Raw genomic sequence first — 15,796 nt, forward strand, 5'->3', positions numbered from 1 at the left:
TCTGAGAAGTTCACCTCTTTGGTGAGGAGCAACACCAAAAGGAGCTTTTTCTCCATACTGTAACTCACATCTCCCTTTTGTGCCAACTCCCTCTCTCCCTGTCTCCAAAAAGCCTCTTTCCTGGTCACCCGGGAGTCTCCCCAGCCCTCTCTGCATTCTCCTTGCAGCGGCACGATCCTGTCAGAGCCATCCCCGCAACGTGCTCCTCAAACTCCGCAACTTCCCCTGAAAGCATCTCCCACCCCTGACATTTCTTTCTCTGCTGTTACTTCTCCATCTCCAGAAAGCGTGTGAAATACGTATTGTACAGAGGAGGCAGTTTTAATGGCACCCCAGAACAACACTGAACCCAAATATTCCTCTTTCTCCCAAACACAACCTCCCCAGGGAGTAAGAGAAAGGGCAGACAGAGGGCCCAGAGGACGGACAGTGGGTCAGCTGTAACGCAGAGCATCGAGGCAGACACAGGAGCCAAAGGACACCTTGAGAAGCCAGCATGGGCTCCCTGACAAACACTGCTTCGGGGAGTGAAGGTAAGGACGCAAGACTGCGAGGTCTCATACAAGAGTGCTGGAGACTGGAGATTGGCAAACTCAAGAGGAGGGGAAAACTATCAGGGGCAGCATGGAGCACAGCGCTGAGCTGGGGTCAGCCCAGGCTGGAAATGATGTCTTTGTTTAGCTGGAGCACACCAGGGAGTCTGCTGCATGCCAGCGGCCCCAGTTCGCCAGCTAAGGAACGAGCATTCACCAGTGAAACAAGGAAGAAACAGCACAAGGTGACTGAAGTCAACAGCAGCCGCTACCCAAATAGCACACGAGCCGTAACGACGATCTGCTACCTAACTCCAAGGCAGAGGGCAAGACAGTGCGCCAGCTCCCTCAGACAGACTCCCCCAGGAACATGGGAGAAGGCAGGGAAGGAACACACAGAGAAGGTGAGGCAACAGCCTGAAGATACCACTTAAGACAGGGATGGGGCAGGTCTGACTTAGCTTCAGGTCTTGCATCTCTCAGCCCGGTCACTCTACTGCATGTAGTCACTGACACGGCCAGAGAAGCCACGTAAGAAAAAGTGGGTTTTGTAGTAGAGGCTTATGGAAAGTCTTGTTTTTAATGGTTCCTTGTTGGCCTCAAACTTAAACTGCATCAAATCCTCCAGGAGAAAATTCTCCAGCCCTTTTAATACAAACCCAGGTTAAGACAAAGCTTTCTGATATCAAGAACAAGAGCTCTGAAAGCTATGCCCTGGGCAGCATCATCAGCAAGAGGAGAAGCTGTGCTGTGGATTGGACCACTCTCAAACCTAAAACCAGACAGATCCCAGAAACTGGACCCAAAACAGGAAAGGCATCACCCAGCCCCAACACGCACACAAAAAGATTCAGGTGCAGTGGGTAGCAACCAGTTAAAAAAAAAAGAAAAAGAAAGAAAAAGGAAAAAAGCCATAAACACTGAATTAATTGAAAACCAATTCCTTGAGCTGAAAGACAACACACCACTGTCCTGCGTACGGGGCTCACACTCAGCAGAAAGCACAGCACAGCAGTGCTTGGCGGTGTCACCGGAGGGCTGGTGCTCCCTAGGGATGGCAGGGACCGCGGACACCGAACCAGCCAGACAAAGGGGGGTTTGCCCCACTCGCTGCCGCGGACAAGGGTATTTAGCTACCCATCCAAAACACATTTACTGCTGACAGAAGTACGTCAGGTCTTCCACTGATCACAACTAGTTTTCCACCTCCTAAAATAACGTTCTTGCTCTGTCTCACCATTCCCTCCTAGCCCTTCCCCATTCACTCCTTTCCCAGTGTACCGCCAGCCAGGCTTGGAGCACTGGTTCCCCCAGCTTTCAGCCAGCTACCCAAACGGATGAGTGAAACAGAAAATTCTGCTCAATAAACCATAAGGACTCAACCTGAGAGAGGGTACCCAGTTGCGTGAAGAATAGAAACAACGGTTTGCAATAAATCATAGAATCGTTAAGGTTGGGGAAGACCTCTAGGATCATAAGGCCAGCTTGCATAAAGGCCCAAGACTTCTCTTGAGAAGCCATAGGAGAAATTGGAAGGACAGAGAAATTTGCCCCTTGCCTGAGCTTAATATACTAGTGTGTCGTTTTTGTGGCCTTTTAGGGCTACCAGGCACCCAGGTAAGGATGGAGAGATTACAGAGGTATAAATAAATGTTAAATTCCTGCTCACAGGGATATATGATACTTAGCAACCTCTTTCAGCTGTGAGACTGTCATCAGAGAAAACCTGTGAAAGCCAAAGACATGAACATCTGCTTAAAAGTTATGGATTAAAGAGTAAGCACTGACTACAAGGCGAAACGACGTGAAAGAGGCACTGTGCTCTGGGCAAGACACAGCTCCGCGGCTTACTGGCACCTCCAGGAAGATCAGGGATCTTTTATGGACTCCTTATAGGCTTGACATCCTGCTGCATTTTATGTATCTGTAAACAGTGCCTTGGCCAGCTTCTGTGATTACACAACTGATCTTGAAATTGCTTCTGATTTTCTTAGGACAAGTTTAGAGTAGAAGAAGCAGAAGAGCACCTGTAGTCTGGTCAATAATACTGCTAGAGTGAAGAGAAAACAAGAAACCAACAACAGTATCTGAGGACACTGGTTGGAACTGGAGCCCAGACTAGGCAATCCTGCAGAGCGGGACTAAGTCAGCTAGGCTGATTTATACAATAGATATCGGAAGATACAGTAAAATCTGGTATACAGCTGAAAATCACTGCATCTTCTGGGGTGGGGGAAAACAGAGTATAAGGATTGTGGACAAAAGTGCCCTCTCCCCACCTGGCTTACTCTCCTAGGTGTAACCATATCTGACAGAAAAATACACCAATTAAAAAGAGCTGCAGGGCATTTCCATGGGGCCACAAGAAGCTCGAAGGTCAGCCAAAGCACAAACCTCTCTACTTGTCTCTTGATGGTGTCTTTCTTAGCCAGTTGAACTGGCTGAAAAGGTAGAAGCTGCGAATACTGAGCCCCAAGTGTCAGAGGCGCACCCTGCCCAGGGGACCCTGTGCCGGGGCCAGGGGGGCTGGATGGGAGGGGAGGGCTCCTGCCGGCCGCCCGCGGGCTCGGGGCTCTGCCGCCGTGCTCGGGCTCCTAACAGAATAAGGGCTGGCTCTGTTAAATATTCGCTTATTTATCTTGTGAACTCTTCAAACAAGAAACCTTCCTGGCATTCGAGAGGCTTTTTTAAGTACCCTGGCTAGTAAAACCCATGCCAGGTATTGCATACCCTATTTAAGTAAAAAGCAGAGCGTCCTGCCCCAACAGGGAGAACAGCCCCCAGCTTTCATTCCAGTCTGGGCTTTTGTTCATTTACGTATTTTTATATCAGTTTGGGAGAACCAAGTATGCCAAAGAACTTTTAAAGCCCCTTTTCTGTGTGAACTATCACCAGTGCCAGAGGGAAACCTTGGGACAGAGAGAAACCCCCCAGCTGCTGGGTGAGCTTCCCAGGAAAACCATTTCACCCCAAAATTAAATAAAACAGCTTCTCTACAGTTCCTCCGATGTGCCACAGACAGTCCTGTCCCTTGAATTTGTGGTACGCGTGTGAAGCAAGATGCAGAGCCCCTCGAGCAGCTGGGACAACACCACGTGGTGATGCTGGAGGGCAGAGGCAAAAGGGGGCTGGAGAACTGGACTGCACATACTGTAAAGCCTGCAGCATAAAACCAGGAGGGATGGCAGGGAACAGATCCTGAGAAGGGACCAGGGCTTTCCGCAGAGTGAAGATGATAATTCACAAGTCACTTATGAACTGCCACAGACTGGGCAAAAACTGGCTAAAGAGAAAGCAAGAAACCAGAAGCGAAGTCAAAGGACACTGGGTAGAACTGGAAGCCCAACCAGGCAATATTGCAGAGGGCTGGGGCTACAGGCAAATGCTGGCCAGGGCAGGTTGTCTTCAAGGAAAACGAGGAACTCAAAAGAGAAACCTGCCAAGGAGGTGAGGAGTTAATGGACAAACTGGTCTTGCAGTTGTGAATTTGCAGAGACAGAGCTGGTGCTGGACAAAATTGGGCTGTTCTCTTTCCCACCTGGAAGAGTCTTGACCTCATATGCCAATAAATCCTCAAGAAAATGAATAGGGATTTTTTCAGTGAGAGGAAGACCTCAATGCCAGCTGACCTGGAGCAAACAGGGACTTTGCATCTCCAGGAGGATCTGAGAGAGGAAGGGACCTAATGAATAAGAGGGTTGCCTTTTATTAAAATTTGGAAAACATACTACAACATGTTCCAGGGGCAAAAATAAGAAAGGTTTGAACAGAAATCCTCTGAGTTGGATTCCTCTTTCCTTTATCCTCTCCCCCTCCTCCTGATGGCTCCAGGAGGAGGCTTTCTATGGCAGAATGTACCAAAGACCACAACTGTCTGCCTCCCACACCAACCTGCTCCTGTCAGCAGCCTCACGGGCATGAGGTCCCTGCTCCTGCAGCTGCTCCAGCCTGTTCCTGAAGAGGCACATAACTTTTATTTAAATAACTTTTTGTTATTTAAATAGGTATTCATAGAGGCACAGAATGACAAAGGCTGAAGGAGAGGGAGGAGCAGGACTGGGGACAAGAGCTCATCTTCCCAGCAAGGCTCTGCTTTGCTGCAGTGGTTTCACGCCAGCGACAAGACAAGGCTCATTTTCCTCCTTTGCCGCTGACGGTCGAGCACAGATGAAAGCCGCCTGACTCATCCGGGGGCCTGGCAGCCCTGCCCGTGAGAGCAGCTAGACACCCTCATTAAAGGTGCCAGCATTACAGCTGCCAGGATCCATACGTTGGCTAATGAGGCCAAAATGCATAAAAGGGAAAAATGAAAGAAAATGGTGCCTTCACCTGAAAATCTCAATTTATTTCAGTGATATTTCAGCACTCAGGAATTATTTTCCTGCAGTGCTAAGAAATACAGGGAGGAAGTGTAGCCAAAGGCTGCGCTCAGGGAGCTCAGTGTGCTCTGCGGCACAGGTGCCACATGCACCAAGCGGGGAGAAAGCAGAAGGCTAAGCTAAACCACGTTTCACACCTTGTGCAGAGGCATGACAGGCTAGAAAAAGCCAAAGGAGCTGGAAAGAGGATCTGAGGGTACGCTCCAGCAGCCGCATCTGCACAGGCTGAGGTGAGCAGGAGGAGTGCCCAGCGGGGCCAGGCTGCCTCGGCGCAGCAGGAGCTGGGATCAGCCAGAGGAAGACTCCATCACAGAGGAAAGAGCAAGGTTTCACCTACTCTCTATGTTATAACTGCAGCATGCTTGTAGAACAAAGAGGATTTGAATCTGTCCACGACGGAAGGGGCTGACAAGCCACAAGGGATGCAGCCTGGAGCTGCAAACAGGACTTGGCCCTTCCAGAAATGGGGCAGGAAGATACCTGACTGTGCTGGGAATTTGCAGCAGTCGTAGTGGACGTTGGGGTAGTGGTGGAGAAGGATGGAGGAGCAGCTGGGGGAGGTCCCCATAGAAATTTTCTCTGCATCTAATTAGCAGCTTCTGGAGCCATCTCTGTGTTTCACTCATCACTACAGAATAGCCAAGAACTTTTGGCTTGCAGCCTCCATAAAGCTATTTCCTACCGCTGAATGTCCTCCAAGGATGATTTGTCTGCTGCACTGATATTTCTCTCGGGGAAGCACAGGAGGGGGACGGCAGCACCACCAAATAACCAGAGGCACTGCCTTCGCAATCCAGCCTGCTGCAGGGCAGCGCTCCTGATGCCCCGCACACAGCATGGTGCCACACCATGGTGCTGCAAGTAGGTGTCACCGAGATCGCAGCCAAGACCTCAGATCACTAGACCAACACATTTTCTTCTCAAACCACCATCTCCCTTCTAAACCTTCTTAACCTTCTTCTTACAGAAAGAAGTGCATTATACTGAAGGAGAAGAAAGCAAGTTAAGTGCCTGCCTGTAGAGCAAGGCAAGGCTGTGGGCAGCAGCTGGTTTCCCTGAATGCAGGTGGGGAGCTGAGGCTTCAGAAGGCAACAGCTCTGGAAGCTGTCAGGACACCACGGGCTAGAGGGAGACAGAGAGAGCAGCAGTAGGGCAGCCCCAAACACGGGTCACCCGTAGGGCAGATTTAGATAGAGCAGGAGCAGTGAGATCAATGTACAACCTTGGCTGCCCCAAAAGCAACAGCAATCTGAGAAAGGAAAGGCCGAGTAGTTTGGAACAAACTAGTCACTAGTCCAAGTTCAGTCCTGCCCTGAAACCTCATCTCAAGTAACTGCACCATCCGAGCTGTGGAATAGCTGCTGATGCCTTGGAGACCTCGCTGTTCCACCCAAGGTCTTCTTTTGCTCCATTTCACGTGTTATCCCCACTGGGACAAACAGAACAGCCCTTTGCCACTAACATTTTAGAAATTATGTGGTTGCCCAGACCCTGCAACCTTCCTTCTCCTGCAGGCCTAGCCATGCCAGCCCATGGGGAGTGGGTTCAGAGGAAAGAAGGTGGCACCATCCCAGCCCACAACTTTGACATTTCAAAGTTTAGACACTGTAAACCTACCAGTTTTTATTTGTTTAAAAGTGAGCCCCAAGCCCAGCAGTGCCCTGGGGCTCAGACCACCTCTGCTCCTGTGGGAAAGCCGGCTCAACAGGCTGCGCAATGTCATCTCCAACGGCTTGCTTCGAGAGCACGGCGCTGGTGCCTCCTGCCTCCCACACAGGAGCTGCACCCGCACCACAGACCCTCGACGCTGACAAGAGTATCCTACGATGGTGAACAGCCCTTGTGCAAGCGCAGTCTGGGACAACAGAACTGTGCCAGCAGACGCGTCTCCTTCCTGGTGACGCGAGCTAATCCAACAAAGCGCTCTTCTCAGCACAGCTGTACCCGCTGCAGAGCTTCACATCACAAAGCCACTCCGCTCTAGGTGTGCCTTTTTCTCACCCAGGGCTATCATTAGTATAGCAGCAAAACTATAGTTACTCAGGTCACTCATCTTATGTTTGAGAAGCTGGGGGTGCCCAGGCATCATTTCACTACATCAGCGCTTTACAACCTGTCATCTGCAAACCCCATCTACAAGTTCTACCAAAGGCAACTAAGGGAAACAAGCCTTTAGCTACAGGCAGCCTCTAGCTCCACTGGAGACTTTTAGGGATTCAAAAACAGGTTGAAACACCACTGCGTGGTGATCCAAAACACTGAGACCTGGCCAGTGATCCCACCGCTGTGAGGAAGTCAATATTTACTGGAAAAATCAAGGGATAGCGGTCACTCCAGTAACCTGACACACTAGAGACACGTACGAATTACATTCACAGCAGCTAGAGCTGGGGCTGAGATGTGCCCACCTGGCACCTGAGACGAGCAGGAGTGACCATTTCCAGATCAGACCAGGGAACATTCCAAAGAAGACAGAGTTGGAAAAGAAAGCAATGCAGACTCCTACACAGCTCACTTCTACTCTTTCGTGGGAGCCATGGGAGCACTGACAGTTGAGATCATCAACAGAGTTAAAACACTGATGCCGTTAGCGAGCAGCCAGCAGCAAGCAAGGAAAAGGATGAGAGAGAGAGAACGGCTGCTGCCCACCTCACCCAGCTCGATGGACAAGCAGCTCCTCAAAGATGCCCAGTGAGCTGCATTGCTGCGGCAAGACGATGACTACTCCGTGTTGGCCAGCTGGGGAACGAGGTTGAGTATTGTTTCTGGTTTTAAGGTGAGTGTTAGGGCAGCATAAGGTAGAAAATAGATAGTCCAGAAAACTGCTATGCTTTCCATCTCCAGAGCAGGTCCGGCATGGCAAGCACAAAGCAAACACACTCCATCATACGTCAGCAAGAACAAAACACTCCCTAGAAGATGTCCACTCCATTCCAGCTCCTCCTGGTTAGGCTACACCATGACATATGCTTACATAAAAAGCAAAATTTAAGTCACTACCTATTTCACAAAAGACACCAAGAAGCCATTAGATGTCGACTCGTGCCTGACACCAACCTAGGCTGTGTCTGAACCAGTGACCCAGAGGTGAAAGGCCCATGCCCCATTATCGGTCTCCAGAGACATGTGATCCCCTCAAAACAGTGAGTTCCTGACAAGCATTTTCACAAGGGCACAAGCAATTATGAGAGCGTCACAAATCACTTGACAATATGCCCATTATACAATGCATTTTCAGCAAATAGCAGCCTTCACACTGGAAATAAATAGAAAAGAGCAGTAGATGGGTGCTAGATGGAAGAACATTAATTCTCCATCACATTTCATCCCTAATGGACTAAAGTACAAATGTAAGTATGGGCATCACCTACTTTAACTGCCATAATTTGCCCACTTGGTTTGTGGACCATTTTGTTGACAGAACCATAAGCGCCTCGTCCAATTTCTCCAAGGTCTTTCAAGTCCTCTGCTGTAAAATCCCAATGTTGTTCAGGGGAAATCTTCAATTTTCCTGATGATTCAATGCTGTGTGTTCTCAGTCTCTCTCTGTCAAAAATATTGGGAAGCAATTTTTCCACATTTTAAATAGTCTGTAAATGTCTCTTTTCAGTACTTGATTAAACATTAGAAGAGAGGGGTTCACAAAGGCTACAGCAACAATCTGACTCCACGAAGGATTTTGATTGGGGTGGGGGGTGCAGGGGTGAGGGAAAATGTTAAATCAAAAATGACATACACTTGCCCACAGCTTCAATTAAGGATAAGTTTCTCCAGCTGCGGCATAAAATTCAATGTGTCTCATATAGCAGAGTCATTCATTCTAATCACTCATTTGTACAGTTCCTTCTATTTTGCACAAAATACATCAGGCTTCAAGCAGAATCTGGTAACATGAAAGAGTCTGAAGAGCCCTCCCCAGCCCCATCTCCCCAAAGCTTCTGCTGCTCTACACCACGCTCCCGGCAACTGCCTCCCTTCTGGTGGGGTTTCTGTGCAACACAGGCAAGATCGTCTGTGGGAAGCAAGGGGACTTGAGAACGAGTTTGCTCTTAATGGAAAACTGCAATTAATTTAAAAAGAAAAAAACCCAAAACGTTTTAGGTAATCATTTAATTTATTCAAAAACAAAGAGCCAATCATTCGTATTTATAAAAAACAAGGCAAGCTGTTTATGACATAAGGAAACAAAATCTGACTGTCTTAAAGTGTGTCTTTACCAAACACCTAAATTAATGTTCCTGGGCAAGCACTGCTCCTACTGACACCACCAGGATTTGTCCAGGTAAGAAGCAGAACCAAGCCCAAAATTTGCAGGACAGAAGAGTTCAATGGTTGTTTTAAGGTGCCCCCAACAACTCGTTCAAATGCAGCAACGCTATCACTGAATTAGTAGGAAATGCACAAGTATTTTCAACACTTTTTATCTTAAAATGCCATGTAAATTTTCAGTTTTTCATTGATTCATTAGCTGATCTGCACGTCTTGGGTCCTAAAGTAAGTTTCCCACTTTCAGGAAGCGTTAACAACATTAAAACCAGTTCCCACTGCAGGGCACACCGATCTTGCACATATATTAAAGCAAACGGGTACTTCTGACCACCTTGTCTACAAGGGAGATTGTGTCAAACTCATCCCTCAGACTGATCACTTCTCCTGGGCATTTGACCGAGCCTCCACTTGCTTGTCCAGGGTCTGGCCAAAGGAGCAGAACGCACACGAAGTATTTGATCAAACACGTAAAGCTTATCAAGTTTATCAGCCAGAGGAATAAACACATTCTGGCCAGCTCCACCCTGATAACGCCACCGTTTGTCAACCAGCAGCTGCAAACGCCGCCCTGCTGGATGTGATGGCGGACCCAGCCGTGACCTCCACCAGGTTTTATCTGGAACCCAGGTTAGCAAGGGCAACGTGGTCAGGTCCGAACGTCAATTGACTAGAGCAGCTACGGTTCAAACGGCTTCATCTGCTGCACTCCAGCTTCTCTGTGATGCTTTGGTTTAGCACTTTCTGGGCTTTGAGCAGCTGCACATCCTGAATCCTTGGCCCGCTGGATGAAGAGCCTTGCTGACCACCTCTCACCGCTTCGGTCTGCCCTGGTTTTTCCTGCTCTCTAACCTGCCTCGCTTGAGATTTTTAGTCTGCTGTTCCCTACAGTGTCCCTCCACTGCCCTCAGGAATAGCTCAGGGAACCTACGTATAGCGCTACGCTATGGCACAGACGTGACGGACACAGCAGCCGCGGAGGCAGAGGTGGCACCCCTTTCTTAGCCCTATTTACATGTCTCTGATTTTCTGTGCGTAACGTCACACTGCATTGAGTAGGGGTTCTCTGTGGAATTTGCTTACTGAAAAGCAAGGAATGAAAATAAAGCAGTAAAATGACAAAAAAATAAAAGGACAGAGGAAAAAAAAAACAGAAAAGAAAAATATGAACATAAAAGAAACATGACCTCCAGACTTCCCAGCTGTCTTGCAGGCAGCTTATGTTGGAAACTGCATGAATCAATTACTATCTAACTGCTCAACCATCCTATTTTGTCTGTACCATAAAAATAGTTCTTCTTTTCAAGGAAGAAGGTAGGTGACAAGCATCACGCCGAGGCGGCACCGGCAAATGGCATTTCCTGCCTACCTCCTGCCAGCTGGCAGGCAGGCAGAAGCACGACCATTGAGAGCTAAATCTTGTTCAAAAAGGCAGGGGAAAAAAAGGCAGAGAGGTGTCTCCAGGAGGGTGAAATGTGAGATTTGATTTCCTGAGCAAACCCTTTCCTTCTTTCAAAACAATATTTCATATAGAAATTCTCATAGAGTTAAAAAATTTAAATGTTGACGTGGTTTATTCAAATAAAGCAATTAAACCCCTCTCCACTCTTCCCTCTGTCTGTTTTACTGCCCAGGAAACTTTGCTTTTCCTACCCTATATGAGAAGAGAAAGCAAATTTGAATTCATTATTTCGTTGTTACACAAGAAGCTTGTTCCTCCCCAGCTGTAGCGCCAAAGCAGATCTGTGCTATTGTTCCCACAGCTGCGGGATGGGTCCTTTGAGCCGCCAGGAAGACGACGTGAGCGAGGAAATACCCCCTCCACGGGTCTGCGCCGAGTGCCCTCTGCAGCTGTACGCTGGTGCGGAGCTGCGGAGCTCCGGGGGCTGGGAGCGAGATGGGCCATCGCCGGCCACCCACAAAGCCTCGCGTGCTGGAGCCTGGCTGGTTTCCCTTGGGTATTTACGGTGTCATGTGCCTGCATCGCAGTCACAGTTCCTGCTTATCTTTCTTCAGATACCCAGGGAAATGGTCGAATAACCACATGACAGGTTTGACAGAGTGACAGACACTTTAATACAGATTTTGCTCATCTGATTTGTCTATTAAGCTAATTTGTAAACAATGCAGTTTTCCTTTAAGCAGCATGGCCTCTCTTAAGGGTTAGTAACTGGAACACAATTGCTTTTAGCATCAAAAAACTACAGTTTTTATCAGGAATTTTTCAGTGTAAATCAAAATCCCAAGGGATTTCCATGCCAAGAAAGCAGCTCAAAAAATACAAATCTAGAACACAGACCCTCTGCATTGATATCAAGTGGGAATTTTCTGATGTAAAACTGAGGCACCACAAAAAAAAAAAAATCAATGCAGTACATCTATTACCAGATTCGCACTGCTGCCGCTACATGAGGACATAAATCCACAGGGCAGACACGGCCCCAAAATACAAAAAAGCCTGCCTAAACCCTGCCCTACGTCCTTGTGCACTGGATCCTACAACAGCTTCCTTCAGCAAACAGAAGGGTATCTGCACGGAACAGCATCTAGGGAAGGTGAAAAATAATTAATGCCCAGTCCCTGCTTCTGCAGCCGATCCGGTTTCAGTCCCCGTGTTCAGTGTGCATTAGCTTGCACAGACATGGCCAGATATAAGCCTCTTAACGTTTCATTTTTAAACTATCCAAATCTCTCTAAGGTTGAGAATGCTGGGCAAAACTGGGTATACATTCTCCAAATGACCACGATGCCTAAAATGGACTTGTGGGGCTCAATGGATGATTTAAAAAATAAAATAAATAGCTAAAGAGGACAAGATACTCCTCAAAAAGTTAGAAGTAGGATTTTCAAATGCGCCTTAGGGACTATAGCTCCTCTTGACTTGCCCAGGACTTGAGCTTCCAACTCCCCATCTTGCTTTTGAAAAGTTTTCAAAGCAAAAAAAAAACCCAAAGAAAATAAGGTGAAAGGCTCAGGAGGCCGTCGCGATTACTGCACTTGAAAGGCACCAATGTATCCGTCTTACTGCAGATGGTTACTATGCTTGTCACAGCAGTTATTCCAGGGATTAGGAGCACCAAGCAAGACAACAACTCCTCCAAACAGTTGGCCTTTGTCAGAAATGAAAACGTTTGTGGGCCCGGCTTGGCAGGAGGCAGGCGGACGGCTGGCGCCAGGCACCGCAGCCGGGCCAAGGACAGGGTCACACGCATTCGGGACGGGAGGTTGCTCTTTGCAAGCTTGGCGAGCTAGACCCGTGCAGGAAGGTCTGCCGTGGCTGGAGGCCCACAAAAACCTCCTGAGAAGAGCCACGGAGACACTGGGCAGCTCTCGGACAGGCTGTGTTAGTTCCCCGAGCCCTGCTGTTAGCACCGAACTGCAGGGATGCCAAAACCTTCTAAAACAAGCATTTCCTTGGCATGAAAAAGGAGGACTGTGGGGAGAAGCAGAGAAGAGTTGGTGAGTTTTTAAGCAAAATTGAAAGTTATCAGACATGAAGCAAGGCCAGAAAGACGCTGGAGGTAGCTACCTAGCTCCTCTTTGTTTTACTTCGTTGAGTTCTGCAGGACTCAAAGAAGCCCAAAAGTTGCAGTATGCGACATTACAGTTGACGTGAATAAAACAAATCTGCAGAGTCAAAAAGATCCAAGCAAACCAGCTGCGCTTCACAAGCCTGCCTAGCACTGGATTTTCCTCTGAAGCCTCTCATTGAAGCTACTATTTACGCTATGGTTCGTATATTCTACTTCTCCACAAGTTTGGTAAAAGCTGCTTGACATAATGGGACTTTAGAAACTATTTGTGGTCAGTCGGCCAAAGGAATGCTAAAATATAAATCCTAACAAAAAGCCTTCCATGAAACTGCAAGATTTTAGTAACACTGTGCACTGTTCGTAACTTCAGAGTAAAAACACGGCTTATGACTTTGGCTAACACATTTCTACCGAGTCTTTCAAATAGCCTCGAGAGCTTGTAATGCTTCTATTTCAGTGTCTGTTACTTATAAAATAGTTTTCAGACCCTGCAGGCTAACACTAATAAAATAGCAACCCTAGCTTAAATTTCACTGGAGAAAGTCTCCAAAAGAAATGTTCCGTTTTTTTCTAGAGGGCTGAAAATGCTGGTGCTCCCACAAATCTTTTGGATTCTCGTGAGAAGAAATTTCTGCTTCCAACAGCTGATAGGCAACGGCGTCCTTGCAAGAGGGGCAGAACTACACTGGTTTTGCTCTGGCCCGTGTAAGCTGTCCTGAGGCCATCGCTCTAGGCTGTCTATGCCCCTCCAAAACTTTAAAATAAAGATATGAACGAAGCGTGGAGGATTGCACAGCCCCTTCCCCAGCCCTCCAGACTCAGTCCAGAACGCTCCCAAGGCTGCAAAGAGTCTCCCTGACTTCAGTGGGGTTTGGCTCCGGCTTTTAAAACGTCAATATGTCATATTAAGCTCCCCTGGTAAACTACTGAGTTACGATGGACTTTGATTAACCCTGCCCTTGACACGAAGGAAACCTCTCGATTCATCGTGGTGAAGCCTGTACTGGATTTAACTGAGCACATTAATCTCAAACTCATTTTGATTTGGACATGAGCCAGGCTGCAGCACACTTGCTGAACCCAGCACGGCTGGGTATTCAAAGCTTAACGCTGGATTCAGGCATTTCAGAATAATACCAGAAAAAACTAAGCTATTTAATATAAATAACCCTTTGGAGAATACTGACTCTTTTTCTGATACATTACGTCTCCTGAGCCCCGGTCAGCTACCTGAGAAAGAACAGGACACAGAGACACGAGCACATCCATAAAAATCAACAACAGAACCCCAATATATACTTTCAATAGTTTTCAAAATGATACTTAGATGCAATATCATTATCATTACACAAAAATCACTCAATGGAATGACACTATTTCTGAGACAAATTCTATTACTTTAATAGATGCCATTTTTGCGGGTATGGAAAAGATTTGACAATGGCTAACAGACGGTTAAGCTTACTGTAGCCTGCTGGAAAGTTTCTGGATGAGGTCCGCTTCTCTCCTTTTGAAACTGAACGGGACAATGTGATTACTACCCAGGGTTGCTTGTGTATCACTTCAGCCAGGAAAAGTTGTGAAAATGACAGGAAAACATGGTGCTGTTATCACATGACACAATAACATACAACACAATACTCAGCGAGTCACACTACCTACGGCGTGCTTAGCTTAAGAAATTAGTGAGCTATATATTTTCCTTCCAAATTTTGCCTAAGCAACCTCCCCTCAGCGGGAGCAATGCAGCATCTGATGATTTTAACTATACTTTAACATAATATTACATCATAAGCAATTTGTTTTCTTACAGCAATAGCAATTATTATTTCCAACTGTATTATTACTATGCTTAGAAACATGAATAATTGCATTCAACTTCTTAACCAAATACCTCTATGTTAGTGACATGCTGTTTCCTCGAGGCACATTGACCATCACTGCTCTGTTTGTCTTGTGGTCTCTAAAGCAGAATTTACTAAAAAAATTTTTTTTAAAAAAATCTAGCTTCCATCCTGAATCCACCAATCTAGGACTGGTGGTCTCTCCCAGGTGGGCTCGTCATTCATCTTATCCCCTCTCTTAAGGAGTAGGTTTGCATGACGTGAACAACTACATCCTTCCTCATTACCTCCAGAGCCACACCACTCACAGATAAACAAAGGTTAATTACCACTCCGTATTACCCGACTTCTCTAAGAACGAAAACCAGGTTCTGGATCTCCGAGTCCCTCAGCCGTCCCTCAGTCCCTCCGGAAATCTCCTCTGGCGATACAAGGGCCTATTATCTCAGAAGGGCTGGCGGAGCTCAGGCAAGATGCGCTCCCGCTAAGAGCTTTGCGGAGGGCACGCAGAAACAAGCACTCAGGCACTGGTACCAATGACTAGGCCACTGCCTACAAGTGGCCAGCGGTGCGAACTCATGGTTTTGCTCAGCTCCTTGTTGGAAACACTGGAGAGGTAGATAATGAGTGCTGTTATTTCAACTACATGAAACGTTTCTGTTTCAACTACTCTAACAAGCGATTTTTCTAATTTAAACTTCTGTATGTCATAAAACTCCAACCCTAGTCTGGGAAAGCTAAAAGCTCTCCAACTTTCCCTTCAGGTTTTATTTTCTAGCTGAGATTAAAAAAAAAAACCTTTGGGCTGCATTCAGCCCAAAATAACCTGAAATTCAGTATCGAGAATGTACCTGGCAGCATTTTTCTTTCTGTGGCAGACAAGGACAGATGGGAGACAAAGAAATCACCCAACTGCAAGACAGACTGCTCCTTCAGAGCGATGCAGCTATCATAAAGGTGGTAACCAAAAGAGAGCTCACAACAAGACTAAGTAGACCAAATGTGACTTGTATTTTAAAAGTGGCCCTCCTCTATGATGTAAGACTCCTACAGACCAGTGAAAGCAATTGACCGTTGAAGATGCCCACGCTCCACGGTCTAGTAGTACAGTGAGATTTTTAATGTCGGCCTCCTCTGAGGTGGCTGCACGGGCCACAGTTTTCTCCACTGACTCTCAGGAGCCAAGAGGTAATTTTCTGTAAGTTCCGTAAGGATGCTTACAGAAAGCCATGGATGCTGTA

General features: G+C 47.2%; 1 protein-coding gene across 2 annotated transcripts in view; it reads right to left on the reverse strand.

The window, feature by feature from the left end:
• Positions 1-15,796, reverse strand: part of MAP2K4 (mitogen-activated protein kinase kinase 4) — a 99,098-nt gene that overhangs the window by 36,477 nt on the left and 46,825 nt on the right. The window contains exons 3-4 of one of the 2 annotated variants that reach the window (XM_064467487.1): positions 14,177-14,272; positions 8,284-8,458 (exon numbers count right to left, since the gene is read on the reverse strand). In XM_064467487.1, the coding sequence (XP_064323557.1) occupies positions 8,284-8,458; positions 14,177-14,272 (271 nt within the window). The remainder of the gene's footprint in view (positions 1-8,283; positions 8,459-14,176; positions 14,273-15,796) is intronic. The other variant, XM_064467488.1, reaches the window with a different exon arrangement.

This window comes from Phalacrocorax carbo, chromosome 16 (genome assembly GCF_963921805.1).
Source record: "Phalacrocorax carbo chromosome 16, bPhaCar2.1, whole genome shotgun sequence".
NCBI classification, from domain to species: domain Eukaryota; kingdom Metazoa; phylum Chordata; class Aves; order Suliformes; family Phalacrocoracidae; genus Phalacrocorax; species Phalacrocorax carbo.